General features: G+C 43.4%; 1 protein-coding gene across 6 annotated transcripts in view; it reads left to right on the top strand.

Moving 5' to 3' along the window:
* Positions 1 to 27,445, top strand: part of RHOBTB1 (Rho related BTB domain containing 1) — a 74,838-nt gene that overhangs the window by 14,234 nt on the left and 33,159 nt on the right. The window contains exons 1-4 of one of the 6 annotated variants that reach the window (XM_082222401.1): positions 367 to 580; positions 4,845 to 4,933; positions 11,668 to 11,869; positions 15,624 to 15,727. In XM_082222401.1, the coding sequence (XP_082078527.1) occupies positions 11,678 to 11,869; positions 15,624 to 15,727 (296 nt within the window). In that variant the 5' untranslated portion in view covers positions 367 to 580; positions 4,845 to 4,933; positions 11,668 to 11,677. Of the gene's footprint in view, positions 1 to 366; positions 581 to 3,593; positions 3,811 to 4,844; positions 4,934 to 11,667; positions 11,870 to 15,623; positions 15,728 to 23,552; positions 23,609 to 27,445 lie in introns of those variants that run through there. The other 5 variants (XM_082222404.1, XM_082222400.1, XM_082222403.1 and 2 more) reach the window with 5 other exon arrangements.

Here is a 27,445-nt window from a genome sequence, read left to right on the forward strand (position 1 = left end):
GCTACAAAGGAGCCGAATGCCTTTGAGATGGCGACTCCGTGAGATCAGCTCGCGCGGTGCAGATCTAAGGCTCTCTTGCAATTTCTGCCGATGGGGGCGGTGAGTAAACAGAGCGACCCGGACTGTGCATACACAGTGTTGGCGCTCGCTCGCCGTGTCTGTGTTGGGCGCTGGCAGGCGCCTTAGTCCCCGCCTCCTTACGCAGAGCCACCCGGCCCCGTTTTCATGAATGAAATCCAATCGGCTGAGTATAAATAGACCCGAAGGCTGCCGACGTCACCATGAGAGCGGCTCCTACCGCTGCTCCGGAGCTCGGCTCTTTTGCATTGCACTCCAGATTCACCCTGAATCCCGAGGGGGGGAGGGAGGAGCGGGTCTAGCCGGAGAGAGCGCATCGGCTGCAGCTGCAGGAACGGGGCGAAGGGCAGCTCCAGCGCCATGCTGCCTTTGTGCAAAGTTGGCGGGCGGCTCTCTGGCATTGCGCGCCCCGTGTAAGGAGCGGCTGCTGCTGCTGCTGCTGCTGCCGGGGGCCGCCGCCGTTGCTCAGCCGCGGAGGCTGCAAGGCACCAGTCCCTGCCGGGTAAGGCGCCGTGTTCCGCCGCCGCCGCGCGTGATCGTGCCCAAGTTTTGCGCGCGCTGCATCCCAGCATCACACCCCCTTCCTCCCGCGCCCGTCCGCTCGCTCGCGTCTTTGCCGGCCACACCTGCAAGGTACCCCCTCCCAAAGTGTTATATGGCAGAAAGTTAACGCGGTAGGACATTAAGCCTGACGGGGGCAGTAACAGCGGAGTTGCCCCAAGGGATCTCAGGCCTTTGACCCAGGGAGCTGGTGACAGTCCACAACAGGCGGGTCGCTCCCACACCGGTGGTCTCCCGTGATGCCAGATTTGCTGACCGGGCACTATTCCCAGGTTGGCACGGTTGACCGACGGGAGGGAGGGGATGCTCACCTCGGAAGTACTGGAGGCAGAACCTAAAGGCATCATAACTTGTCCCCCTTTGTCCGTGCAAATGCACACTGGCCTGCCTTAGCCTTTGCTGTGTCTGCCGCGTCTGTTGTGGGTTGCTGTGACAACAGCCAGGGGGCTACCACGAGAGGGCTTGCATTAGGGGGCGTACAAGTTCAAGCCAGCAACCAATGGTTGCTTCTTGGTGTCTGAAGAAGAAGCCCACCATATATATTATTATATGTCCTGTGTGTGTGTGTGTGTGTGTGTGTGTGTGTGTCATGGGGAAAGCAAGTCTGCTGAATGTTTGAATGAGTGGGAGAAGCACAGTTTGCAACCCAACCAAGCCATTTATTTCAGTTGCAGGACAGCAGGTGTGCCACTAATAGGAATAATCTTAAGAAGTCCTGAACTTTGGCTGCATCATGCTTATGATATTTATACTGTAATAAACATTTTAATAGAACGATTGGGTTCCTCTTCCTCCTTTTCCTTTTTGCTTGGAGCTTGTGGTTTCCAGCAGCCCCAGCATCCCTGTCAAAGCAGAAAAGGCAAGGCAAGCAGTTCGAGCCAGTCCTTTTGACCGACTTGGCTGCTGCTGGCCATAACGCAAACCATGCGGCTGAAAAGCTGGCTTTGCACATCTGTTCGCACGGAACCGTGAAGTTCTGCATATGGTCACAGCGAGAGCTGGCAGGCGATGCCAGAATATTCTCAGCAACTGACAGTAGCTCACCCGCCGTTTGTTTTCTGTTCCTGGACGTTCTCTTGAACAGCAGCCAAGCATGTAGCGCCTAGCAAACCGGCGGCATTAAATAAATGCTAAGTAGTGCTGGAGCTATTTTTTAAAAATAGGAGAAGATAGAAAACATGTATGTGGCTCATTCAACCTGTCATATGTATTTTTGGAACCCGGCCAACGGCCATTACAATGGTTCGCTTAATTAATCATTGCTAAGTCAGAAGTTTGCAGAAGACGGTTCTGCATACCTGTCATGCTTCTTTTGCCCTCTTCAAGAAAATATGCTTTGCTTATACCTGAAATTACCTTTTGAATTCTCATTTTTTAATGAGCAAAGCTCTTCTAAATGTTTTGTGAGCAATAAAGCAAACAAATAAGACTTCTTTAAAACATTATTTCCTTTTTAGTGTTGTTTTGCATGCATTAGTGGTATCTATACAGTGACTATACAGTGATCTATACAGTTGTCCAAAGGCCTAAGGAATTTGTGCTTCTGGACTACTTTTCGATGGTTGATAGCTGGGATCAGTTGAAGTACCTTCTTATCTAGGAGACACTTTTTTCAGTGGATTGGGAAGAAAATCAATCATTAATAAAAGCTAGATACTGAAATCCACACTCAGGAGAATAGTTTTCATCATCTCTCAGGAAACTTTGAACGCGCTATTGCTACAGTTTGAACAAAATCCATATATGAATTTGGCTTAAGTTTACAGTGTTTGCACTAATATTCCACTGTCTGCTCTTAGGCCTTTATCACATAAAAGCTTTATTTGACAATGAATAGTTTGGCATCATTCTAACAAGAAGAAGGGTTATTAAGGCAATAATTAAGTCCCATCATCCCTACATCTATTAATATATAGAATAAAGCAACATATTAATATACAAATGGAAGGAATGTGGGGTTTGGAAACATCCAACAAGGCTGTTTATTTAATTATTTGGTAAAGTCCTTTTGCGTTAAAATATGGCAGCCATAGGAGTTGATTCAAATACCAGTAAGTAATATTGTCTTGTTGTGAAGAAGAGAGATAATGCATCTATAAATACTTGTATCTGATATCATTTTCTCAGAGTAATGGGAACAACTTCCCTCCTAATGATACAGTGGCACTTGCTGCAGTCCAGCAACAGTAATGTAAGTGATGTACAAATGTAAAGGAGAGGAGGGCTTAGGAACATAGTTTCACTTACCTCAGTATTCACTAGCCTCCTCTAACCTGGTACCCTCCAGATGTTGGTCTGCAACTTCCATCATCCCTGGCCATGCTGGCTGGGGCTGATGGAGGCCAACATCTGGAGGGTGTCTGGGGTGGGGAAGACTGGTCTGTACCGAAGAAATGTGGCTCTCCAAGGTTTCAGGCAGAAAACCGTTTCTAGCCCTGCCTGCAGTTGTCAGGGATTGAATCTAGCATCTTCTTCATGCAATGCAGATAAACCAGCATTGAGCTAAAGCCTTCCTCTTGTTGTAATGGTGGAAGAGGTGCAATGGTACACTGGCATTGTTGCTGTCATTTGCATTTATTATAGCTTATGGTGCTTTCAGCAGAAGTGGTCCCATGGTGGTAAGCACTTTTTTTTTAATAATAAAGAAGAGGATGAGAAAAGTGTACTCCAGTGCTAGGGGGCACTAGGGAGCTCACAGCTTCAAAGAAAAAGCAACGGGCCTAGAAATTGTGAGCTGCAGTGTGGAAAGGAATAACCTTGCCCTGCTTTTTCTTTAAGAAGCTACTGAAGCATTCTTGAGCTGAATGCTTAAAACAAATTTCCTGCCATATACTAATGTAAAAACCATGAAAACAAGCTCTTAGTCTGTATAGACACTGAGAGATCATGTTTTGTCATCAGTGATGACACGAAACTGGCATTGATGTCACAGGCACTATCCAATTGATGGCTGTTGCAGGCATAAACCTGGGCCGGGGGATGTTAGAATCTTAGTAGGTATATTTCAAAATATGAAAATGCCACCAGAAAACTGGTTTTACAGTGATGAAAGTGCAACAGGAATAAAAGCCATAAATGTGTATATTGTGCACACAACAAGAAGAGGACAAAAGCATTTCCACAGCTCGGAAAATGCATCAGCTGTATGAGCCTAAGAAGAAGAATATTGGTGTATGCTTTCATATCTTTAATTTATACTGTATGCCAGAGTATTTGTACAAGCAAGCTGTCAGTGACCTCAATGGCAGTGAGGGCTGTTTAAGAATGTTTACATTGGACAGTTGAGTTGATTCATATGGGAAAAGAATTCTTTACAACAGGGGCCATCCTGCAGGGGGACTAAGAAACAGATTGGGGTGGGATTCATAGTGAAGAGACAAGCACAAAAAACACAATTTCAGTATGACTTTTTCTTTTTTGTTGTGCTTTATGGTGCTGTTGCTTCAAGCTTTGTTAAAGTTACCATTCATACATGGCACATTGCAGAGTAACATACAGTGGTACTTCAGGTTACAGACACTTCAGTTTACAGACACTTCAGGTTACAGACTCCGCTAACCCAGAAATAATACCTCGGGTTAAGAACTTCAGGATGAGAACAGAAATTGTGTGGCGGCAGCAGCAGGAGGCTCCATTAGCTAAAGTGGTGCTTCAGGTAAAGAACAGTTTCAGGTTAAGAATGGACCTCCAGAACGAATTAAGTTCTTAACCTGAGGTACCACTGTATTTTACTATGTACGATCCTTCTCTCTCTCCCCCACCCCACCCCACCCCACCCCACCCCAAGGAGTTTATATTATATATTTTGTCAACATCAGAGTCAAGGGAGGAGAGGATAACTGTGAGCAAATGAAATTTCATTTAATTATGCTTCATTTTGATTGGGGTTTGGTCCAAGGCATCACAAAAAGGTGCTTTTGTTTCTTTTCTAATCTGCTGGTGTGGCATTTGGCCACACAAATGGACCACCGAGCTTTATCCTATCCTACATCCATTGCAGTGCAACTAGAGGCAATGTCTTGAGAGAGCTGCTGCAGCATCCAGTGCAAGGCAACTAGAGCTGGGCACTCCGCTGGCCTCCAAAAGCTAGGAGAAAACCATGCTGCCAGAGCTGCCAGCCAACTAGCATCAGGGCCTTAGGATGAGGTGCAAGAGGCCATTGGAAGCCTCAATTAAACACTTTCCCTTTTGCCATACACTTGCAGGGCTTACGGGCTTCATGCACCAGTACCAAGGAACAACATTAATTGCTTCGGCACAGCAGAAAGTACCATTTCCCAACAAGAAAATAAATGTCCGTCGATGATGGTGCTGGAAACCTGATTCTATGCTGAGCACAGAATGCTGCAAATATTCCAGTGTTACATCTGCATTAGGAAATGGTAGCGCAGAAGTCTCACAAAACAGGTGGTGGAAAGTGAGCTTGCCAGTGTCTCTTGTGCCAACTGCCAAGCCCAGGAGGAGCACAGGCAGAAAGACAGGCTCTCTCAGACACGGCATAATGTGGGTTTTCTGCACACATTTTTGTATTGTGAAATGTTTTGATTTGGAAAACTAGAAGCATTGCAGTGTGAAATGTGATTTCCTACAACGATTTTCAGATGTTTTCAGTGTAAACACTGCACATCAGCTGCATGCTAAATAAACCAACTCAGCATTGACTGTTGATTGTTGTGTCAACATGCTTTGGTTCTAATCTTACTCGCGCTGCAGAAACTGGTAATTTCAAGGCAAAATCCAGGATTTGTACTAGGGAAGGAATTCCCCTTTTATTTTCACATTGCTTTATGATACAATGTGAACCTAATAATTGTATTGTTTAGATCAGATCAAAGTCTGTGTAGTCCAGCATTCTGTTTATAGCAGAAGGCAGCCAGGTATTTTTGGAAGTTCAAAAGTAGGACATGAAGATTATAGAATTGTAGAGTTGGATGGGACACCAAGGGTCATATAGTTCAGCCCCTGCCATGCAGGGATCACAGTTAAAGAATCCATGAAAAGGGACACTCAACCTCTGTTTAAAAACCTCTAACAAAGGAGAGTCCACCTCCTTCCAGGGTAGTTCATTCCACTGTCAAACAGCTCTTACTGTCAGAAAGTTCTTCCTACTGTTTACATGGAATCTCCTATTGTATAATTTGAATCAGTTGGGTTTTGATTGCAGCTATTGCCTCTGAAAGGTTGTCTGGTATGGATAATATTGTTGTGGACCATCTTTATGCACCTTTTTGTTGAGGTGATACCCTAAACATTTTTTCCAACACTAAATAGTATGATTTTGTAGATGATACAGGCTGCTAGCCCATGTAACACAAGAGGTAATATTTCAGCTAGAGCAGCTCTACCAGTGAAGCAGCATGTGTTTGTATATTAACTTCTGCTTCTAAAGTTGAATGTAAAGGGGTAATGATCTCATAGGATTCTTAAACAAAATGTGCATCAGCTCAGATACTGCCCTGGTTTAGACAACTGTGAATAAGGCCTGGTGAACTGCAGGCTTGCTCATTCCTGCTATCCTCCTCTGCCTTTTGATTAAACTATGCCTTCCTCTTACATATAAGATCAAGGAACTGTGGTGTGTTCTTCTTGATTAGCAAAGTACAATTTCGGAGTTAAAATACACCAAAGTTTGTACATGACTGTAGCTTAGAAGAAGGGAAAAGAACAGAACAGATGATTGCACTCCCTGTCCTATTCTTCCAAGGTTTGAGTTTTTCAAGAGTTTGGAGAAGCCCAAAGTTTCAAGGCCAGCACCATATCAGGGTAACAAGAGTAGACATTCGGGGATCCAGAATGTGTCAGTATATTGCTTTTGAATGTTAGAGCTCATGCCCTCTACCTCTTGGGCCTTAACGACAAAGGCACCAGCATATGCTACAGATCAAAAAGAAACATCTCTGCTATCACAAGATGGAAGGAGCATGTAAATCTAGTCTTTGGAAGGGGATGAAGTCCAGAATTACCAAGAACAACCTATTCTGCCAATCTTATTTAGCTGCTCTCAAATAAGTAGCATTTTTTGTCCCAGCAACAGAATAGGACCTTTGGTCAAGTAGCTGAACTTGTCCTTTGCCTCCTGAAATCCAATTTGTTTGATGTAACAGCAGCAGCAGCAAAGTTTCTCTGTCAAACAAATAATTCTAACATGAGTGTGGTTGTTTTCTTTTTTGACTTCAATTTTTAGTAGTTATCTTGAAATGGAACTCTAGCATACCTGAAGAAAAGAAAAAGGGGGAGAGGAAAGGCAATAATAGAGCCTAGTGTGATATAGTCTGTTTTAGAAAACAAAGTGCTATGCGTCGAAGGAAGTGAATAACAGCAAGTTATTCTGTTGCAGCTCATGGACAGCCAGTGCTTTTGACTTCTAGAAATTTTATCCCTATGTCCTTGACCATCTGCATTCTTTCTACCATTCTCCTTTTATCTGCCCCAGCTTTCTCATGCCGCCTTCTTCTCGGAAACTAACCAGTTGTACTTTGTATTGCCTTTCTTCACCAGAGTAACCTTATAGGTTCTATGACACCGTATCTTTCTTCCTGGTAAATTTTTTAAAAGCTCAGTTGTTTGACCACATCTGCACTGCTTTTTCAGCATAGTCTTCGGCTATAGTTACGAATCCCAATTTCAATGATTTATTTTCGTTTCTTGTCATTCTCTTGCTCCTACAAGCTGCATAGTATTGTATGCTTCTGTGATGGGTACAGAGGTCAGGGGCAGGTGTGTAAGGGTGGGGGTGTCCAGAAGTTATTTTTCATACTTGGGATGCATCTAGATGGGTGGGGGGTTTTTACACCTACTTTTATTCACCTGAGTTGCCACTCTTCTACCCATTCAACCCTCTCCAGTCCAAGAAGAAATGTTAGCAATTATCTCACCCCTCCTCCTTTGCTTTCAACAACTTGTAAAAAATAAAAGGAAAAGAACTTGCGTTGTTATTCATATGCCACTGTTCCCTATAACAGCTCATCCATTATTTTGCCCCAGGACTGGAGGGAGCACAACCCTGTTGCTCTTCTTAGATCTTTCATTAGCGTTTGATACTATCAACCATGGCATCCTCTTCTGCAGTCTACAGGATGTGGCCACCAGGGACACTGTTCTCCATTGGTCCCAATCTTATCTCTGGGGGCAGTTCTAGAAGGTAGCATTGGATGAGTGTTTCTTGACCCCCTAGCTCTTGAGCTATGGGGTGCCACCAGAGTTTGAAATTTGCCAAGCACAACTTGGCTATCAGCCACTTGCTACCAAGAGAACATGCTTGGGCTCCAGGATAGCTCATGACATCTCCACCATCTGGAGGTTACATGCCTGGGGATCCTTGGATCTTGCCTGTTTTCAGTATTCATGATATTTTATCTGCATAATCAGAACACATTTCAGGAACCAAAAGGTTGTATTGAAAAATATGACTTTAGAGCTGTCTGGCCCCAAAATGGCAACTAGTCATTCCTTTTTGGTGACCATAATCCTGGTTTAAGGAGCCATTTGGCGCCTAGCTTCTACATCTCAGTTTGTCAGAGTATGTCACAGAGCATGTGGTCTAAACCACCGAGCCTCTTGGGCTTGCAGATCGGAAGGCTGGCAGTTCAAATCCGTGTGATGGGGTGAGCTCCCGTTGCTCTGTCCCAGCTTCTGCCAACCTAGCAGTTCAAAAGCATACCAGTGCAAGTAGATAAATAGGTATAGCTGCAGCAGGAAGGTAAACTGTGTTTCCGTGTGCTCTGGCTTCCGTGTCCTGTTGCCCCAGAAGCGGTTTATGCTGGCCATATGACCTTGAAAGCTGTCTGCAGACAAATGCCGGCTCCCTCGGCCTGAAGCGAGATGAGCGCCGCAACCCCATAGTCGCCTTTGACTGGACTTAACTGTCCAGGGGTCCTTTACCTTACCTTTGTATTTACTGTCTTCAGCATATGTTTGTTCTTCAGATACCAAACACTTGGCTTTTTCTATTTAGTACATACATTTTAATTTTATCTGATTACAAAATAGTTTTATCTGAGGCTTAAATTAGAAACGGTCATGGTTGTTGATGTATTGTAGCTGTCTGTGACACTACAAGTCAAAGTCCCTTAACTTGTTTAGACTTCCCCCAGCTTCCCTCCTCTAGTCTACTTCTAGTCATTCTGTTGACTATGCTTTTATGCTCCCTGTGGCCATAAAGCTGTCTATGAATTGCCCCTGTTGTGGTTTTCCTAATGCTCTAGCTTCCTACATGCATAGAGCAGCATGACTAGTTAATGTAATGTTGTTGCTCCACTCTAGACTGGTAATAACTATACTATAAGTCAGATCCCCCCTGTAATTAGCCTTCACTTTTCAATGCGTGAACTTTTGCTTAGGTAATATTTAGTTTTTACATTACCTATGTCTCAAGAGCTGTGTCAACTGAAACAAAAGTAAAATTAACACTAGTTACAGTCCATCCATTATTAAAACATCTCTTATTGCACTTTACAAAGTATAATTGATTGGACAGAACAAATATTGAACAGCAGAACAGCACTTAAAACTACTGGAAGAATGCTTTTAATGCTCATTCTATAGCTGTGAAAGGGGGGGGAGACTGTCGTTATGCAGCAAGCATAAAGGCGAAATTGCTCGCCGCTGTAATTATACTTGTTCCTTAATTCTGAAATTGCTTTTCTGTGTAGAAAAATACAGTGCAACGATAAAAGATTTAATTAAGTTTTGACAGCTATTGAACATTTCCAGGAAGGCTTCTGTTTAAACAGAAAAATCTTAGGGTTCCCTCACCTGCAAACTGTGGTGGTTGTTTGGCTCTGTCCTTCATATATACAAGGCGAAATTGTCCGGTTAGGGGGTCCTCGTTTGTTTCTGATGAGTCTTTATTCTCCCTGCCACTTCTGGACACTAGAGTTGGATCCCTTCAGCATGACATTTGCAGGCTGGTGAACAAACATGTTCATATAGGCCCAGGAATCTCATGTCTTGGACCTTGGCACATTTTTATGCCAACATATGTGGCTGGGGGGCGGGAGGAGGAGTATTGCTGAATTACCCCTCCCCTCACCAAAGAAAAATAGATGAAGAGATTTGGTGGAGAAAACAAGGGCCGTTTCAAGATTTGACTGTCAGATTATTCAGTGCTACCCTCCCACCCAAATGAATACAAAAGAAAATGTAGGGTGACTGGAAAACAAAAGTGAATTAATTCCCTTACAAGCCATTCACACTGCAATGTATTCGTATGCTAGACAATGTGGGCTTGCAGGTTCACTGATATCTTTAATTGAATGATTATCCATTTTTCTTATGGGAAACTCAGTAATGCTTTGCCCAAGAGAATGCAGAAGCAGGGTAATGTTTGCGGACTTAGTTCCAGTTTTCTTGTGCTGTTCTGTGCAAGGTCTGGTGCTGTTTGCAATCAGAAGGGAACCTTTGGACCCAGCACCCATGTGATGATCTGCAAAACACAGTTCTTCACTTTTGTGTGGAACTTCATCACCAGTTTTCTCCTCCAAACTTGGGGCGGTGGGAAGGAAATACAAAACATGAACTTGTGCTTTCTGTAGCAAATTGTTAAAACAAAACAACCCCAAAATTTTATCAGCACGGCTTGGAAATGAGATAACAAGTTTTACATATCCTTGTGAGAGTACACTCTTAATTTAGACATTAATCTGGTTGATCTTGAAACTTTTGCCTCTAAATTGTTCGCATTGTTGTTGAAGTTGGTTTTCATTCAGAATTAAAAAGATAGAGCAGGGCAAAGATTTATGGAATCCTCTGTGCACAGTATAATAGGATAATAAAGTTGACACAAGTCAGAATAAAATATGGGTTCCTCTAGTTTTGCTTGTAAAGCAGCGCATTCCTATTTTAGTTGTTAACAGGTGTTATTTTTTTCAGCCAGGTTTTATGCTCCCAAAAGCACAAGTGGATCTTTTAAGAACAAGCTTACAATTTGTATCCAAATTTTGATGGGTCAAAATGCTGACAAAATGCTTTATGCAGCAGTAATTTGTGCCATTTTTAATGCTGGTAGTCTTCGCTGCATAACATTGAGGAACTTTTTCTTAAGCACATGAATATGCACACTGGTGACCAATGATTAGATGCAGGTGAACGGCCTGCCCTGTGAATGGCCAATGTATGTTCAAGGGTGAGCATTTAAGATCAAAAGTGGTGCTCATATTATAATGAGCCAAGTTTGTTCATTACTAGTGTCAGTTTGTAGGGCACTCAAGAAATCTGTTCGGCTAATTTCCTTAGAATTAACCTGGGTATGACTCCAGAATGTAAAGTATTGTTTCTTAACTGTCCAGGGGTCCTTTACCTTTACCTTATGATTTGTAAGTTTCGCTTCTGTAAACTGTTTATTTTGGAAAGGATTTTTTTTGGTCTCTTCTTTATGTGTTTGGGCACCTTTTAAGATACCGTAAAAAATTAATTGTATGATGATTCCTGAGATCAAGGGGCAGGTTTTTGTCTGTTTGGATACAGTTGGCTGCCATTATGAATCAAGATGGCAGACTGAACCTTTCAAAATGCCAGTGATTTTAACCACTGGTTTTTTAAACTGCATTGATGCTTTTGTTTATTAGAATTCCAAGGCAATGGCAGGTTCGAGGCTACTGGTTTTTCAGAAAGTAATACAAGCTGGTTGTTGTTGTTTTAAATGTATTTCCCTTTCATGTTTGCTGTGAGGGAATAGCAGTGAGCACTCATGTTAATGTGATGGAGCTGTGTCACACTTTGTGTGGCAAAGGCTAAATCAACTGCTGTCTGGTCCTGTTGGCAACCCTAGCTACACCATGCTTTATCTCCTTTAAGCAAGTTTATGTTTATAGAAAACCAAGCAGAAAATAAGGAAGGCAGGCATTCAAGGTCAAAAGAACTGCCTGGATTTTATGAACTGTGTGGAGTTTATAAATCAGCCTTGGCAGCAGTATGGTTTAGTCTGAACTTCAATCCTTGCCTTTGAGCAAGTAAAGGGGAAAAAGTAGAACTCTCTTTAAATAATAGGGTTTCCTACTGTTAGAAACTGGCATTATTGTCTTTTTACAGTCTCCGGTACATGGATGCTGACATGGACTACGAAAGACCTAACGTTGAAACCATCAAGTGTGTGGTTGTTGGTGACAATGCAGTGGGGAAGACTCGCTTAATTTGTGCAAGAGCATGTAACACCACCCTGACGCAGTATCAGCTGCTAGCAACTCACGTTCCCACAGTCTGGGCAATTGATCAGTATCGAGTCTGCCAAGAGGTATGTACTGTCCACTTTATCAAGTTGTGCAATAATGTATAAGGAAGTTTGCCTTGGCATCAGCCAGTTATTGGCTTTAAGTGTTGCTGCTTTGTAACAGTCCGTGGAGTTGTGTGTTTTGAATGCATGGTGTTCAGGAGACAGAAGTAATTCAAAATGGACCAATAATAATAATAATAATAATAATAATAATAATAATAATAATAATTTATTATTTATACCCCGCCCATCTGGCTTGGCCTCCCCAGCCACTCTGGGCGGCTTCCATAAAAACCAAAAATACAATAAAATATCACACGTTAAAAACTTCCCTGAACAGGGCTGCCTTAAGATGTCTCCTGAATGTCAGGTAGTTGTTTATCGCTTTGACATCTGCTGGAAGGGCGTTCCACAGGGCGGGCGCCACTACCGAGAAGGCCCTCTGCCTGGTTCCCTGTAGCTTTGCTTCTCGCAATGAGGGAACCGCCAGAAGGCCCTCGGCGCTGGACCTCAGCGTCCGGGCAGAATGATGGGGGTGGAGACGCTCCTTCAGGTATACTGGACCGAGGCCGTTTAGGGCTTTAAAGGTCAGCACCAACACTTTGAATTGTGCTCGGAAACGTACTGGGAGCCAATGCAGGTCTTTCAAGACCAGTGTTATATGGTCTCGGCGGCCGCTGCCAGTCACCAGTCTAGCTGCCGCATTCTGGATTAGTTGTAGTTTCCGAGTCACCTTCAAAGGTAGCCCCACGTAGAGTGCATTGCAGTAGTCCAAGCGGGAGATAACCAGAGCATGCACCACTCTGGCGAGACAGTCCGCAGGCAGATAGGGTCTCAGCCTACGTACCAGATGGAGCTGGTAAACAGCCGCCCTGGACACAGATTTGACCTGTGCCTCCATGGACAGCTGTGAGTCCAAAATGACTCCCAGGCTGCGCACCTGGTCCTTCAGGGGCACCGTTACCCCATTCAGGACCAGGGAATCCTCCACACCTGCCCGCCTCCTGTCCCCCAAAAACAGTACTTCTGTCTTGTCAGGATTCAACCTCAATCTGTTAGCCGCCATCCATCCTCCAGCCGCCTCCAGACACTCACACAGGACCTTCACTGCCTTCACTGGTTCTGATTTAAAAGAGAGGTAGAGCTGGGTATCATCCGCATACTGATGAACACCCAGCCCAAACCTCCTGATGATCTCTCCCAGCGGCCGCATGTAGATGTTGAAAAGCATGGGGGAGAGGACAGAACCCTGAGGCACCCCACAAGTGAGAGCCTAGGGGTCTGAACACTCATCCGCCACCACCACTTTCTGAACACGGCCCAGGAGGAAGGAGCGGAACCACTGTATAACAGTGCCCCCAGCTCCCAGCCCCTCAAGACGGTCCAAAAGGATGCTATGGTCGATGGTATCGAACGCCGCTGAGAGATCCAGCAGAACTAGGAAACAGCTCTCACCTTTGTCCCTAGCCCGCCGGAGATCATCAACCAGTGCGACCAAGGCAGTTTCAGTCCCATGATGAGGCCTGAATCCCGACTGGAAGGGATCCAAATGGTCCGCTTCTTCCAGGCGTGCCTGGAGTTGTTCGGCAACCGCTCGCTCAATCACCTTGCCCAGGAATGGAAGATTTGAGACTGGGCGATAGTTGGCCATCGTGGCCGCATCTAAAGATGGTTTTTTAAGAAGCGGTTTAATAACCGCCTCTTTCAGCGGGTCTGGGAAGGCTCCCTCACGGAGGGAAGCATTCACCACCCCACGAAGCCCATCGCCCAGTCCTTCCCGGCTAGCTTTTATAAGCCAGGATGGGCAAGGATCCAGGAGACAGGTGGTTGGTTACACTCGTCCAAGCAGCCTGTCCACATCCTCGGAGGTAACAGATTGGAATTGATCCCACTCAACTTGACTAGACAGAACTCTAGCACTCTCCCGCCCCGGCCCTGCTCCCACGGTGGAGTCTACTTCTTCCCGAATCTGAGCGATTTTATCTGCAAAAAACTTTGCAAAATCATTGCAGGAGAACATGTGGCCCGTACTGGGCCCTGATGTTGCAGGTGGTTCCGCTAAATTGTGAACCACCTGAAAAAGTCTCCTGCTGCTGTTTTCTGCAGATGCAATAGAGGCGGTGAAGAAATTCTTCTTCGCCGTCGCTATCGCCACTTGGTAGGCTCGACGTTGAGCTCTAACCTGTGTCCGGTCAGATTTGGAATGAGTTATCCGCCACCGGCGCTCTAGCCGTCTCAACGATTGTTTCATTGCCCTCAGATCTGTGGAAAACCACGGGGAAAGCCTCTCCGTCAGTGCTGATAGAACATATTTTGAAATCCTTGGACCATTCTGTTCAAAAGTGACAGCTCTATATGGTTGTTGTTTGAAATATCTGTGTTGTGTTTGAATACATACATCCTTTTACAGTTTATTTATCCAGTCTCCTTTGTTTTAAAAGTATAATATTTTGTAAATATCTTAGCCTCTCCTGAACAAACAACTAAGCTTTCCTGTGATGTTTAAACAGAGGAAAACCTATGTCTTACACACATTGTGGATAATACATGGAATCTTTCCTGTAGTTCATTTTTAAAAGGGTTGATGTCCATTCAGTTTCAGGACTCTGTTATGTTGGGAATATCTCAGCACCCTGTTTTGATTCACAGACACCCACACCCCTCTCTTTTCTGGCTTCTGGTCTTGGTGACTGAGCAAGGCTGATATACCCTCCACGTAGCAGTGTGACAGAAGAAATTTCAGCAGGTGCAGCAGGTCCTGTAATAGACCTTTGAGAATGAGAAAGACTATGCTTGTTGGATTTCATTTTCAGTGCAACTTTAATAAAAAAAGTTCAGGAACTTTGCTGCATCTGGTGGCTCTAGCTGACAGTGTTCTTAATAAAACCTGTGCCAAAGTTGAAAGCTGCTCACCTTACAGCTCACCATGTGCATTCACAAGTGACCTCCAAATCAGGTTTCAGTGCTGCAGAGCTTCACAGTGAATTGTTTCTCATATCACAAACTGTAGTTTGATGTGGGCTGGTGCATGTTGCTTAAAATATCATGCATTGCTCCTCCTCTGCTCCTTTCTTCGGTGTGCCAGGGAGGAAACAGAACTAGAATCTGGCTTGCCATTTCATGCAAATCAGTACTTGTGGTTTGTTTCTTTCATTACAAATAATCACAGTTTGTTAGGAGAAGAAAAGAGAGAGAGAGAGAGAGAGAGAGATGAACCACGCCGGTGCGTAAGAATCCAAATTAATTGCAGCTAAGTCTGAGTGATATATCTATTTAAAAGTTTTCTAAACTGCCCTTCACCTAAAGGTTCCAAGGTAGGTTACAACAATCATTACCTTATATTATATTGTTGTATCCTGTCCTGGGACCTTATGACAGATAAAATAAAATAAAAAATTAATTAATTAAGAGAGAACATAAATGGCTATATTTAGACATTATGCCAAACAATGTATTGTATGAACCATAGTTTATAATCCAGGCCACATTTGAATTTTATGAATGTGCAACACTGTGGTTTAGCACTGCCTGTCTTTCCATCCTCTCAATACTCACCTTCATAAATTCACTCTGGGCCTTCAAAACCTAACTTCTGGTTCTGGTTCAGCAATCAGAAATCATGCCAGAACATAATCAAGCCTCTGTAACCATGATTTGGCACAATTTCTCAAGTAAGCCTTTGACCATGTCCCAGAGGATACAGATATATTAGGACTTTCTTCAGGGAATTGTATCTGCAGCAAGCTTTTAACTGATAGAAATGTACCTATTTCAGGTTCTTGAACGTTCCCGGGATGTTGTTGATGAAGTGAGTGTTTCTCTCAGGCTCTGGGACACATTTGGTGATCATCACAAAGATAGGCGCTTTGCTTATGGAAGGTAAGTGGGAGTTAGCCCAAATTTTCATTTGCAAGTCAAGTAAAACCTAGTGGGAAAAGAACTGCAGCTTTGAAGTGTGAAATGTGAGGTATTAAATTTATCAAGAGTGTTCACATTCCTCTTTCTTTCGAAGAACAGCATCTATCACAAGGGTTATGAATATATACATCTTTGAAGGGAATATAGCTTATCTATGTAGTTTATCAGTGCCAGACAGGTTTTGAGCAAAAGTCTTGAAACATTTTGCATTTCAAAGACCATTTGCAAAAATGTAAAAAAACAAACCCTGAAGTGTTGTCAATTGCTTGACTGGCCATGATGAAAGGTAATCAATTCACTTACTGCTAAAATAGCTGCCAGGTGTGTTAAAGAATACAATACAAATGCTTGTGATTCTGCACAGGGAGAAATCTTTCACAACTACAACTGCTGTACAAGCATATGATGTGAAATTTGACTAACACAGATTCTCCTTCATATTTGAGTGTAGCGTGACTCCGTTTTCTCCAGGCTATTCATGGGTGTCCAGTTCTGATAGGCATGTCGGTGCGGATGAAGGAAATGCTTTTTGTCCTCGAGTCCTAAATTTATTGGCCTAAGCACAGTTTGACCAGGGTTAGAGTAATAATTGCTTAAAATGCATGTAGAATTGTAACCTGATTGAAGTCCATTAAAGACTTACTTCCTATTTTGTTGATTTAAATGTAACCAGAGGAAACAGGTTGTGTTACCTGAATATAAAATATCCTTTCATCAGCATTACAGACCACTGGCCGGGATCCAGAAAGCTACTTTAAGCATAACCCTAAGGTTTTGGGTATCAGAAGTAGTTTTGTATGCCTGCCTGTAGCACTGGGTGTGTGTGTGTGTGTGTGTGTGTGTGTGTGTGTGTGCTGATGAAGAGCTACAAGCCCAAATCCCATTGGCTATGCAGAACCAGTTGTGTGGTTCTTGCAATTCTGGCATTTGCATCTAAGCTCACCTTTCATTTGCTGATAATAAGTTTGCATTGCGTTCTTTGTTTAGTACTGGTGGCTTAGTACATTGCAGCTTGGGTGATGTCTGCATGGGCAGTAATTTAGTAGTTTAATACAGTCTATAGTGGTGGTAGTATTTTATTCTGTTAGTCCAGTCATATGGCAAGAGACAGATGTAACATTTTTAACAGTTTTTCATCCACAGTAGGAATCTGACTTCACAGTTTCCTTGATACAGGTTTTTAGACTTTCACTTTCCCTTATGGCTAAGGCAAGGTATCCCCCTTAGATATGAAATATATAGGACATCTCATGCATGTATACTCATATATGTTCATCCTTCAATTTACATATTCTGTCAGCAGTTTATAAACACTGTGAAGGATTGAGAGAAGGGAAGATATGTTAGCAACACCATAAACATTAGCCAATAGACATCTGGCTTTCTCTCAGCAGGCTTATAGAACTAAGAATAAACCATGTCACAAAAATGCACATGCATTTTCAAGGCATGGGCAGTTATTTCAGACTACTTCCATCACACTTAAAATGTAATAGCTTCAGTGTGTCTCGCCCAGCAATTGTATACTGGGTAGGAGAGAAAAAGAACCAGCAATGAAGGCAGCCTCGTATATTATGGCTCTCCCACGTGGAAGCTGCAGAAATGGCTTTTATGAGACAGTCATAATATTTGCAAGCCTCTTAACTGTGAGCACATCTCTGGTTGTATGGCGAATCCCCATGCACAAAACTGCATGTTTCTGATAGAAGCTGGTATCAAAACCTATCACACCATCAGGTTGAAGCATGTGGTCAAAAGTTCACAAACATTAGAGCCCCTAAATGGGGGCTGTAATGTATGGGTGACCCTCAGAAGTTATCACAGAAAGCAGGGCTGTAGGACAATGAAAAGCAACAGGAGCAAGTAGCAAAAGCAATGGGAGGGATAAGGAGATGTGTTTCATCAGGCTGGGAGGGAAGCTTATGCAAACACAGAAGAGGCTTGCTGTGCCATTCCTTGATTTGGACGCTTTGGCCATCCTTGCTGCTTTATATAATTCTTCTTTGAATTCACTCTCCTGATGCAGAGAGCTTTGTGAGAGGTGACTAGTGCCTTAACTGCTCGTTTTTGAAAGGCAATCAAAGCCCTAATTAAAGCATACAGTTTAAATTCTTTCTATATTTAAGTATTACACTTGAATGCACTGTTCAAAGATTGCAAAATATATAATGCATTTTTCAAAGTCACAAAATACTAATTTACTTAGGTGCTAGCAAGTTTAAAATTAAGTGGTTCCTGTGTTTACTCTTCGTCTCCCTGCTTGCTGTGTCCTTATATCAACATACACTCTGTCACTGAGCAGATTACTATAGATTAAGAGGGCAAAATCAGGCATGTTCCAGTTTTGGGGGAGAGAAGGTGTAGGATGACATATTTTATGCCCACTCAGACAAAGGTTATGCATATTTTATTCAGGAATAGTTATGTGAGGGTCAGAGCAATCCAAACAAGGGACTGGAACCAGCTGGGGAACCCAAAAGGGAAGAAGGCTCAGAGACCAGGGACTGGTGGTAGGACAATGGAGAGGGAGAAGACTGGGAGGGGAAGGTGTTGGGAGCTGAAGATTTAACAGGGCTTAGTGAGCTGAGAGAGTCTGTGGCAGAGACAAGGCCAGGATCAGATGCAGGAGCTGAAGCAAAAGAGTGGGGTGAGAGAGGCCAAGAGGCAGAGATGAGTCAGGTTGGTGAAGTGTGACAGGTGTTTCTGGTTCCTGCTGTGAACAAGCTCTGCTCCCCTCTGTCTCCCAGAACCAGAAAAGGCTTGAAAAGAGTGGAGTAGAGATCAGTGACGCAGAAGTGCAGTCTACTGGGGGAAAACCCTGGAGAGGAGGGGACCTTCAGTCTCTGCAACTGCTTCATGAGGGCAAGACCTACCTGAGATGAGTTGCTGTGCTCATTAGGTCTGACACCACTGTGTTGATCGTTTTTTTGCTAATAGTTAACTCCAGCTTGCACAGTGTGATTTACTGCTGGCTAACCCATGACAGCTGCATCCAAAACACTGCTGAATCCAAAAATCTGCTGGCCTGGCCAGAAGGTGGGTGAGCAGGGGGTTTTCATGTTTTTTCTGAACCAGCTCCTGGCTGCTACAACAGAGGGTTAGAACAGTTTGGATCTGTTAGATTCATGGCTGACTCAGCTACCCACCTCCCAACTATTTTGGGGTGCAATGTCTGTGGCTGCTCACAGCTGTACTTGTCCACTGCCCATGATTTGGATGCAGAAATGCCCGCCTAATCTTCCCACCACCATCCCTAGCAACACTGACTGAGGCTTAGAATTGTGCTGTAAAAGTTATTTCCTTATGGAAAATGTTGGTAAAATTAACTTATCTCAATGTTGAAAAGCAATAATGAACTTTTCTAAATCTTAATCAAGGGTTTTTCATAGCTGCCAAGCTGTGACATTCAAAATCAAACATGCCTGCATCTTTTTTCCAGTGGGGATAAAAGTAGTTGGGCAGATATTTTCAGCAATAAAACATCACAAGGATAAAGGGTTAAGAAGCCCCCCCCCCTTTTTTTCTTGTTTTGCTGGTCTTCTGCTTCATCATGTAGCCTCAGTGTATGTAAGAGGAAAAATGGTCTGGAAAAAGAATTGCATAACAGCACATAATGTGTGCTTTCATCCTTGAGATCACTTAATGTGGAATGGCTAGTTCAAAGCACTCCCTAACAATGACGTTAAACTACCAGAGAAATAGTAAAATGGTGGATTTTCCCACACTTTATAATTGTGTTTATGTGTGAAATGGGTTTTTTGGTCTGCATCTGTGGTTATGAGTTTGTAATGTTGACTCTTCCCAACCCCCACTGGCTGCTGAGTTAAATAGCATGGAGGACCAAGTTTTTGAGCTTGTGGTACTTCCTCTTCCATCTGTGCAAAACACACACCTCTCTCTGATACACTTATATGCACATACATACATATTATTCTCTCCCTTCAACCTATTACTTCATGTTTTCTCCTCTTCTGCAGTGTCTTGGTGCTATTTGAGGGTTATATTTTCCATTCGGTTTCTGATCAAACCATGTTTTAGCATGCTCATCATCATGAATTCACGTTCAATTTATTTCCATTCTGCTTGACTGGGGCTTTGTTACAGTAGATATGCATGAGGTATGGGAAAGGTTCCTGGCCTCACTAATTGTCAGACATAATATAAGAAGGTTATAAAAATTGTTCAAATGATAGATCATAACACAAATAGAAGAAGTCATGCTCATCTTTTTTGGACTGCCTCTCTCCATAAGAACCTACCCAGACCCTGAGATCATACTGACTATGAGCCGTTCTTCTTGTGCCTCCTCCATGAGAGGTCAGGAAGGTGGCAACATGAGAACGGGCCTTTTCTGCAATGGCACCCTTCATTCTATCTACACCTTTAGGTGCCAGGCAAAAACATTCCTCTCCAACCAGGCCTTTGGCTAATTAATATCCAATGTGCCCTTAAATGCATTGTGGGAGAAGGGGGGGTGGTTATTAAGTATTATGCGTTTTTTATCTTACATTTTTGTGTAGTGAACCACCCTGAGATCTACAGATGAAGGGCAGTGTACAAATTTAATTAATTAAAAATAAAAATAAAAGATGCTAATCTGCTACTGCAACCTCCAAGTTCGATATCACATGACATTTAGCAGAGGCATGCTGGTAAAACGTGGTATATTATGTGCATTTATTCATCACAACAAAATAGAGAGGAATAAATTAGTGAATTTCAGTGTATATTAATTTATATATCATCATAATACTTAATAGTATGGGGAGGGGAAGGACAAGTGTAGGCTGTCACTTGAGTATGAAAGTAGAGGGATATTCTTGTATCTTAATCTGTAAGGGTTGGGGCACGTGTTTTGCGTGTAACTTCCCTTCTAAATAATATGCATTATTTGTGTGAACAAGCTGGACATAAGGCTTTGACCTCCCCCTTCCCTTTTTCATTTCTTTAAGGCTTTTGGCTCACAACAATAAAGAATTACATCAAATTGTCAAAAATAATTAGACTAGTAAGATTTATTGGCAGGTGCCACAGAATTGTCTCTGTGCTTGGTATTGTTTTAATATTTGCTTGTTTGTTTTAGTTTTTAGTATTTTAGATGTGTACAGTGGTACCTCGGTTTAAGAACTTAATTTGTTCCAGAGGTCTGTTCTTAACCTGAAACTGTTCTTAACCTGAAGCACCACTTTAGCTAATGGGGCCTCCTGCTGCCGCTGCACTGGCGCTGCACAATTTCTGTTCTCATCCTGAAGCAAAGTTCTTAACCTGAAGCACTATTTCTGGGTTAGCAGAGTCTGTGACCTGAAGCGTATGTAACCTGAAGTGTATGTAACCTGAGGTACCACTGCACATGTTTATATAACATATAATAATAATATAATATAATATAATATAATATAATATAATATAATATAATATAATATAATATAATATAATATAATATAATAATATGTTATATACCAGTAACATTAGTTTATATACTAATAATCGTGATTATAAATAAACGCCTACTTAGAGGGAGTTTAGTTTTGTTAAACTACTTTTACTTGATTAGTGGATTAAATTTCATTCTATTTTAAAGGACTGTTTCAATGCTTTGCTGCATATCTGTTCCATTTTGTTAATGGAGCATAAAGAGTAGTCTTTAGAATGTGACGTGCTCTTTGTAGTGATATGAAGCTCTTGAAATGCAGAGAAGCTGGGTGTGCTCTCGTCTGGCATCTTGCCTGTTCTGAAATAGGAATCAGGGATATAGAAGATAGGTGTCATCTCTGTGTAGTGAAGTCATGTACCTAGGTCACATCTACCACACTATCCACTGAAAGTACTTTTAACAGGCATGGCTCCCCCACCCCCCAAAAAATAATAATCATGGGAACTGTAGTTTGTTAAGGGTGCTGCCCTCCGAGCTATAATTCTCAACACCCTTAAGAATCGTAAGATTTTTTGGGGGAGGCCATAAGTGTTAAAGTGATACATGAATGTGGCTTAATGGGTTCTTAGCTTTTTAGACTTCAGCTTCAAGAGCCTACCACCATCATTGGCATAAGAAAAATCCCTCCTTTTCCTGGTGCATTGCCTGCTTCAAAGCTTCCTCTCTTGGCACTGCAAGGAAGGGTTGTTGAGCAGAACTCAAAGAAGGACCACCGTTGACTCAATTTTAAATCATGCCTTTCTAGGAAAGTATAGTCAGATTAAAGCATTATTGCTTCTAAGTATCATATTTTGTTTTTATGGAAAGTTCGGATTTGGAGAAGGCTGCTTAGGTGTCATTATGCTAGGCTTAATACATGCATCTTTTTTTATTCTTTACCTAGTATTCTTGCTAATATTATTCTGAAATGTGCAGTGCTAATTTTTTTTATATCAGGAAAGCTCTTTTCAATCTCCAAGGAAGTATTATAGTGTTTTGTACTGAGCTGAATAGGAGCAAAATGCAGCAGTCTGATTGGTCCTAGAACAATAGGATTCAGAATGCAGCAGTCTGATTGGTCCACAGGAGCCACCCAATCCAGCTCCAGGTGGAAGTGAATCCGCAACCTGATTGGTCTACAGGAGAATCCCGGAATTAGCCAATCACATGGGGCCCATTGTGTAAATAATGTATATAAAGCAGACATTCTGGGGGAGCTTCCATTCCTCCTCACCACTATGAGCTGAATGAAGAGCATGAAATCCACTCTTGACTCTGAGTATATTTCACTGGCGACGGGGATGGGATTCGAACCCACGCGTGCAAAACCTTGTGCAGATGAACTTAAAAAAAATAAAATGTATTGAGCTGCACTCTGTGCCTCTGAGTTAGTTGTCCAGTTTTCAGTGGGTACCTCTTGAACAGTAGAATGACAAGCAACCACAACGTGTGACCTACAGAAGGAAGATGGAAGCACATTGCAGGCAACAGCAGCATGTGAGAATGAACTGGAGCAACGGTCAGCTTTGAGTTTTTATTCAAAATCAGGGATAGGGGAGGGAAATGGTAAGTTTTACTTACGTGATGATTACTAATGTTTTCTGGGGATGCAACTTGGTGATGTGTGCTTTTCCTTGGCTGCATTTAAAGACAAATGGGAAGAGCATATTTTCTGATGAAAATTTCTAGTTAGGGCTGCTTCACACATCACTTTTTTCCTATATGGAGATAACCATAAAGAAAAGAGCAGATCATACCATTTGAGAGTTCTTGTAGCAAATACGCTGATGGAGTAAGACAATTGGTGTGGTTTTGGTGAAAATAACAGTACTCCGCAGTTCAACACTAGTTAATATGCTCTTCAGTATACAGGGCTATCTCAGAAAAAAATGTTAGTTGTGAAGCAGCCCATGGTTAGTACAGAAATTAAGTATTCTCATCTTCTAGAGCTGTCATTGAACAATATACCATATTTTTCGCTCTATAAGACGCACCGGACCACAAGACGCACCTAGTTTTTGGAGGAGGAAAACAAGGGGGAAAAAATCTGAATCTCAGAAGCCAGAACAGCAAGAGGGATCACTGCACAGTGAAAGCAGCAATCCCTCTTGCTGTTCTGGCTTCGGGGATAGCTGCGCAGCCTGCATTCGCTCCATAAGACGCACACACATTTCCCCTTACTTTTTAGGAGGGAAAAAGTGAGTCTTATAGAGCAAAAAATGTGGTAAGTTGAAAATAACCTGTTTCCCTCAAGAGCTGCTGCTGTTTTTCGTACTGACTTCAACTGAAATCTCATGTTACGCAAGTTCTTTGGGGGGAAAACCAAACACCTTTGCATGCTCCTCACTATCAAAATCTGAATATATATTTCAGGGTGTTTTGACAGTTTCGCACATAACACCTCTACTTAAGAAGCCTCACTGCTCTCGGTAAAGTATAGAATTGATTCTTCTTTCCTGCTCCCATCCAGGCTGGTGCATGGTCTTGCCATGCCTTTGTTGGATGTCTTCTTGGCCCCTCATATTGTAGTCTACTCCTTGCATTGCAGTCCCATTTGTTGTGAGAGTGCACTCATAGGCTGTAACTGTGGGCACCATGATAAACCATTGTTTATCGTGATGGGGGAAAACCTGCAGCAAACCTTGGGGTCAAATGTTTCCCCTTTTCCACTCCTTCTTGGAGTGCAGCCACGAGGAGGAGTTTGGAAGCTTTCACTTCTGTTTTTGATTAACCACAGTTTTAGCATTACATTTACCCCCTAAACTGTGGTTTGAAACAAGCTTCATAACCTGTTATTTGACATTTACTTCTTTCACAGAAACCACAGTTAAGATTAATCACAGTTTGTCAGATTCTGGTGAGATAACAAGCTATGGTTAATTTTTTTAAAAAATGGAAATGACAGCTTCCAAGCTACTTCTTATGAACACACCAGAGAGTGACAGGGATCACATAACCCCAAGGCTAGCTGTGGCTCATTCCTGTCACAGTAAACAATGGTTTATTGTGATGTCTGAACGCAGCCATAGTCATTCATTTTCAGATCATTTGGTTATGCCTCCCAGTCACTTATGAACTTCATCTTCATATGGTGGCTGCTGCTACATTTTACTGAAACTTTTAATATTGTGAAGACACTGCCTTGCTTACAAGCTATCTGTGCAAGCCTTTTTGGTTCTGTCTTCCCCAGCACTGAAATGTGTGCATGAATGCTGTTTGCATTTATTAATGGGGAAAATTGTGCCTCGGTTAACTCATTTGTAAAAGCAGATTTTCTCCATCATAAACAATATAATGGAGTTGACAGATAGTTGGTCTGGCTTTTTCCCAGAGCTATGCTGATCAAATACTTAAGCTTCATTAGGCATATCCATACTACAGCTTCCCCCAAAGCATGCTGGGAATGGTATCTTGGCAAGGGTGCTAAGAATTCTCTGCTGGAGATCCTTAAGTCATTTCCTCGCCCCAAAGAACTATATTTCCCTGGTGAGAGAGAACGACTGTTAAATATTAGATATTGTAATGGTGGTTTTGGCCTAGGCTAAATTATGCAGGAGAGCGGCCATAGATCAGTGGTATAAAACATGATTTGCATGTCGAAAGTCAAGACCTGGCATTCCCACTAAAGGGAACCCAGGCAACCATCCCTTGCGGTCTGTAACATTTGTACTGTTTATAATGGTGTTATATGTTTTATTGTATACATACATTGCTGTCTACCACCCTAACATATTGCAGTATATAAATACTTTTATGAATCTAGAAACATAGGAAGCTGCCACATACCAGGCCAGGTCATTTGTTGATGTAGCTCTGTGCTATCATCACTGACTGTTTGCAGCTTCCCAAGGTTTCAGGTAGGAGTCCTTTCCAGCCCTACCTGGTGACACCAGGGATTATCCGGGGACCTTTTGAGTATGAAGCATGTGCTCTGCCACTGACCTATGGATGTTCCCTGGGACAAATCCTTACTTCTGTATGGTAGAGCAGGCAGCGCTGGACATGACTGACCAACATTAACTTTATCCCTGGGCCACTGAGGAATTTACATGTTTACTGCAGCAGGCAGCCAAAGTGTGAGGGAGAGATGTGCACCTCCAGAAATGCAGGGGGCTGGAGCTAATCTAATTTTTAGACAAGTTTTTAGGGGTGGCATATCTCCACATATTGCATGTTTTACTGCAGCGGACAACAACCAGAAGCTACTGCACCCCCTGTGTTGTTTGTTATGCCTCTGGGTCAGAGAAGCTGCAGCTGGGATTTCCACCTCCCCTGACCTCCCCACCCCAAGTATTTGGTCATAATAATAGGCTATACATGGGAAAAGGAGAGATGCAGCAGTAATGTGCAGAGTTGCACTAAGCCTTTCTCTTTAGCAGTTGCACAATGAAATAAATATTAACAGTGAAGAGAGTGTTTGCTCCAGAATAGGTACCGTATTTTTCGCACCATAGGACGCACTTTTTCCCTCCTAAAAAGCAAGGGAAAATGTGTGTGCGTCCTATGGAGCGAATGCAGGGGGGGGACGCAGACGGGAAAAGCCCCCAAGAGCCGCACACAAGCTCCGTGCGCTCTTGCGGGCTTTTCCACAGGAGGGAGAAGGGACTGACTGGCCGCATCAGTCCCTTCTCCCCCCTCCCAGGAAAGCCAGGAGAAGCCGTGCAGCCCTTTTAAAGTGCGCGCGGCTTCTGCCGGTTTTGCGGGAGGTGGGGGAATTCCCCCACCTCCCAGAAAAGCCAGGAAAGCCCTGCGCAGCGTCTCCCGGCAAGGAGACGCTGCGCGGGGCTAAAGGGGAAGGCAGAACAGCGAGCAGGATCCATCCCGCTCGCTGCCTTGCCTTCTCCCATAGCCCCGTGCAGCCTCTCCGCAAGGAGACGCTGCGCGGGGCTAAAGGGGAAGGCAGAACAGCGAGCGGGATCCATCCCGCTCGCTGCCTTGCCTTCTTCCATAGCTGCGCGCAGCCTCTCCTTGCGGAGACACTGCGCGGGGCTAAAGGGGAAGGCAAAACAGCGAGCGGGATCCATCCCGCTCGCTGCCTTGCCTTCTCCCATAGCCCCGTGCAGCCTCTCCTTGCGGAGACGCTGCGCGGGGCTAAAGGGGAAGGCAAAACAGCGAGCGGGATCCATCCCGCTCGCTGCCTTGCCTTCTTCCATAGCTGCGCGCAGCCCCTCCGCAAGGAGAGGCTGCACGGGGCTATGGCTTCTTTAGCCCTGCGCAGCGTCTCCCGGCAAGGAGAGGCTGCATGGGGCTAAAGGGGAAGCCAAAACTTGGCTTGCTCCATAGCTGCGCGCAACCCCTCCGGCAGGGAGAGGTTGTGCGCACCCTGTACGCTGCTCTTTGGGGCTGGGGGGGGAAAAAGATTTTTTTCTGGATTTCCCCCCCTAAAAACTGGGTGCGCCCTATGGTCCGGTGCGCCCTATGGTGCGAAAAATACGGTAATAGGACGGGTTCCAGAGTAGGTGATACAGGCTCTATGACCCCTCCCCTTCTTTCTCTAGTACTCTCTTTCCTACCAAAGGGAAAAAATGCATTCCATGATGTAACGAGACAAGTTGTGCTTCAAAATTGTTTAAAAGCAAGCAGTCTGATGCACCATTGCACAGTACAACTTGGTTGCATATCTGAGGCTTCTGGTTATGGATTTGGTTGTCCTTGTTACAAAATTTGGATTTGAAATCCGTTGGGGTTGGCAATAATTAATCTCTATCAGTACTGAAAGTGCAGTGTACCTTGCCTTACTAGAAATACAAATACTGAAGGTCAGGTGATACTATACGCAGCATAAAATAACATTAGAGTGCTGTAGTCAGCTGAGTCAAGTGTCCCTGCAATCTTAAGGTTATGTATGGAATAGTTTTTGCTGTGTTAAACAACCTGATTCTATGTGTGTTTACTGGAAATGCCATTGAGTTCCATGAGACTTCAAGTGAATGTGCAAAGGACTGGGGCTTTAGTACCATTTTGACAGCACAAAACAACCCCAGAAATTTCAGTCTTCTGTGGTTTTGACCTGATAAATTTATAGTCCAGATTTCCTCAACTGAAATGCTTGGCCCTTTGAGGAGAGTGGTTCATGCAGGGGGGCGGGGAATGAGAAGTTAGCTGATACCAACACCATTTAAATGACATTTATACTACATTTATATGACATTTATATCATATAGCTTCCCTCAAAGAATTGTGGGGACTGTAGTTGACCACTCAAAGAACTACAATTCCCAGCAACCTTAGCAGGCTACAGTTCCCAGGATTCTTTGGGGAAAACA

This window comes from Podarcis vaucheri, assembly GCF_965113315.1.
Source record: "Podarcis vaucheri genome assembly, chromosome: 5".
In the NCBI taxonomy this organism is placed as follows: Eukaryota; Metazoa; Chordata; class Lepidosauria; order Squamata; family Lacertidae; genus Podarcis; species Podarcis vaucheri.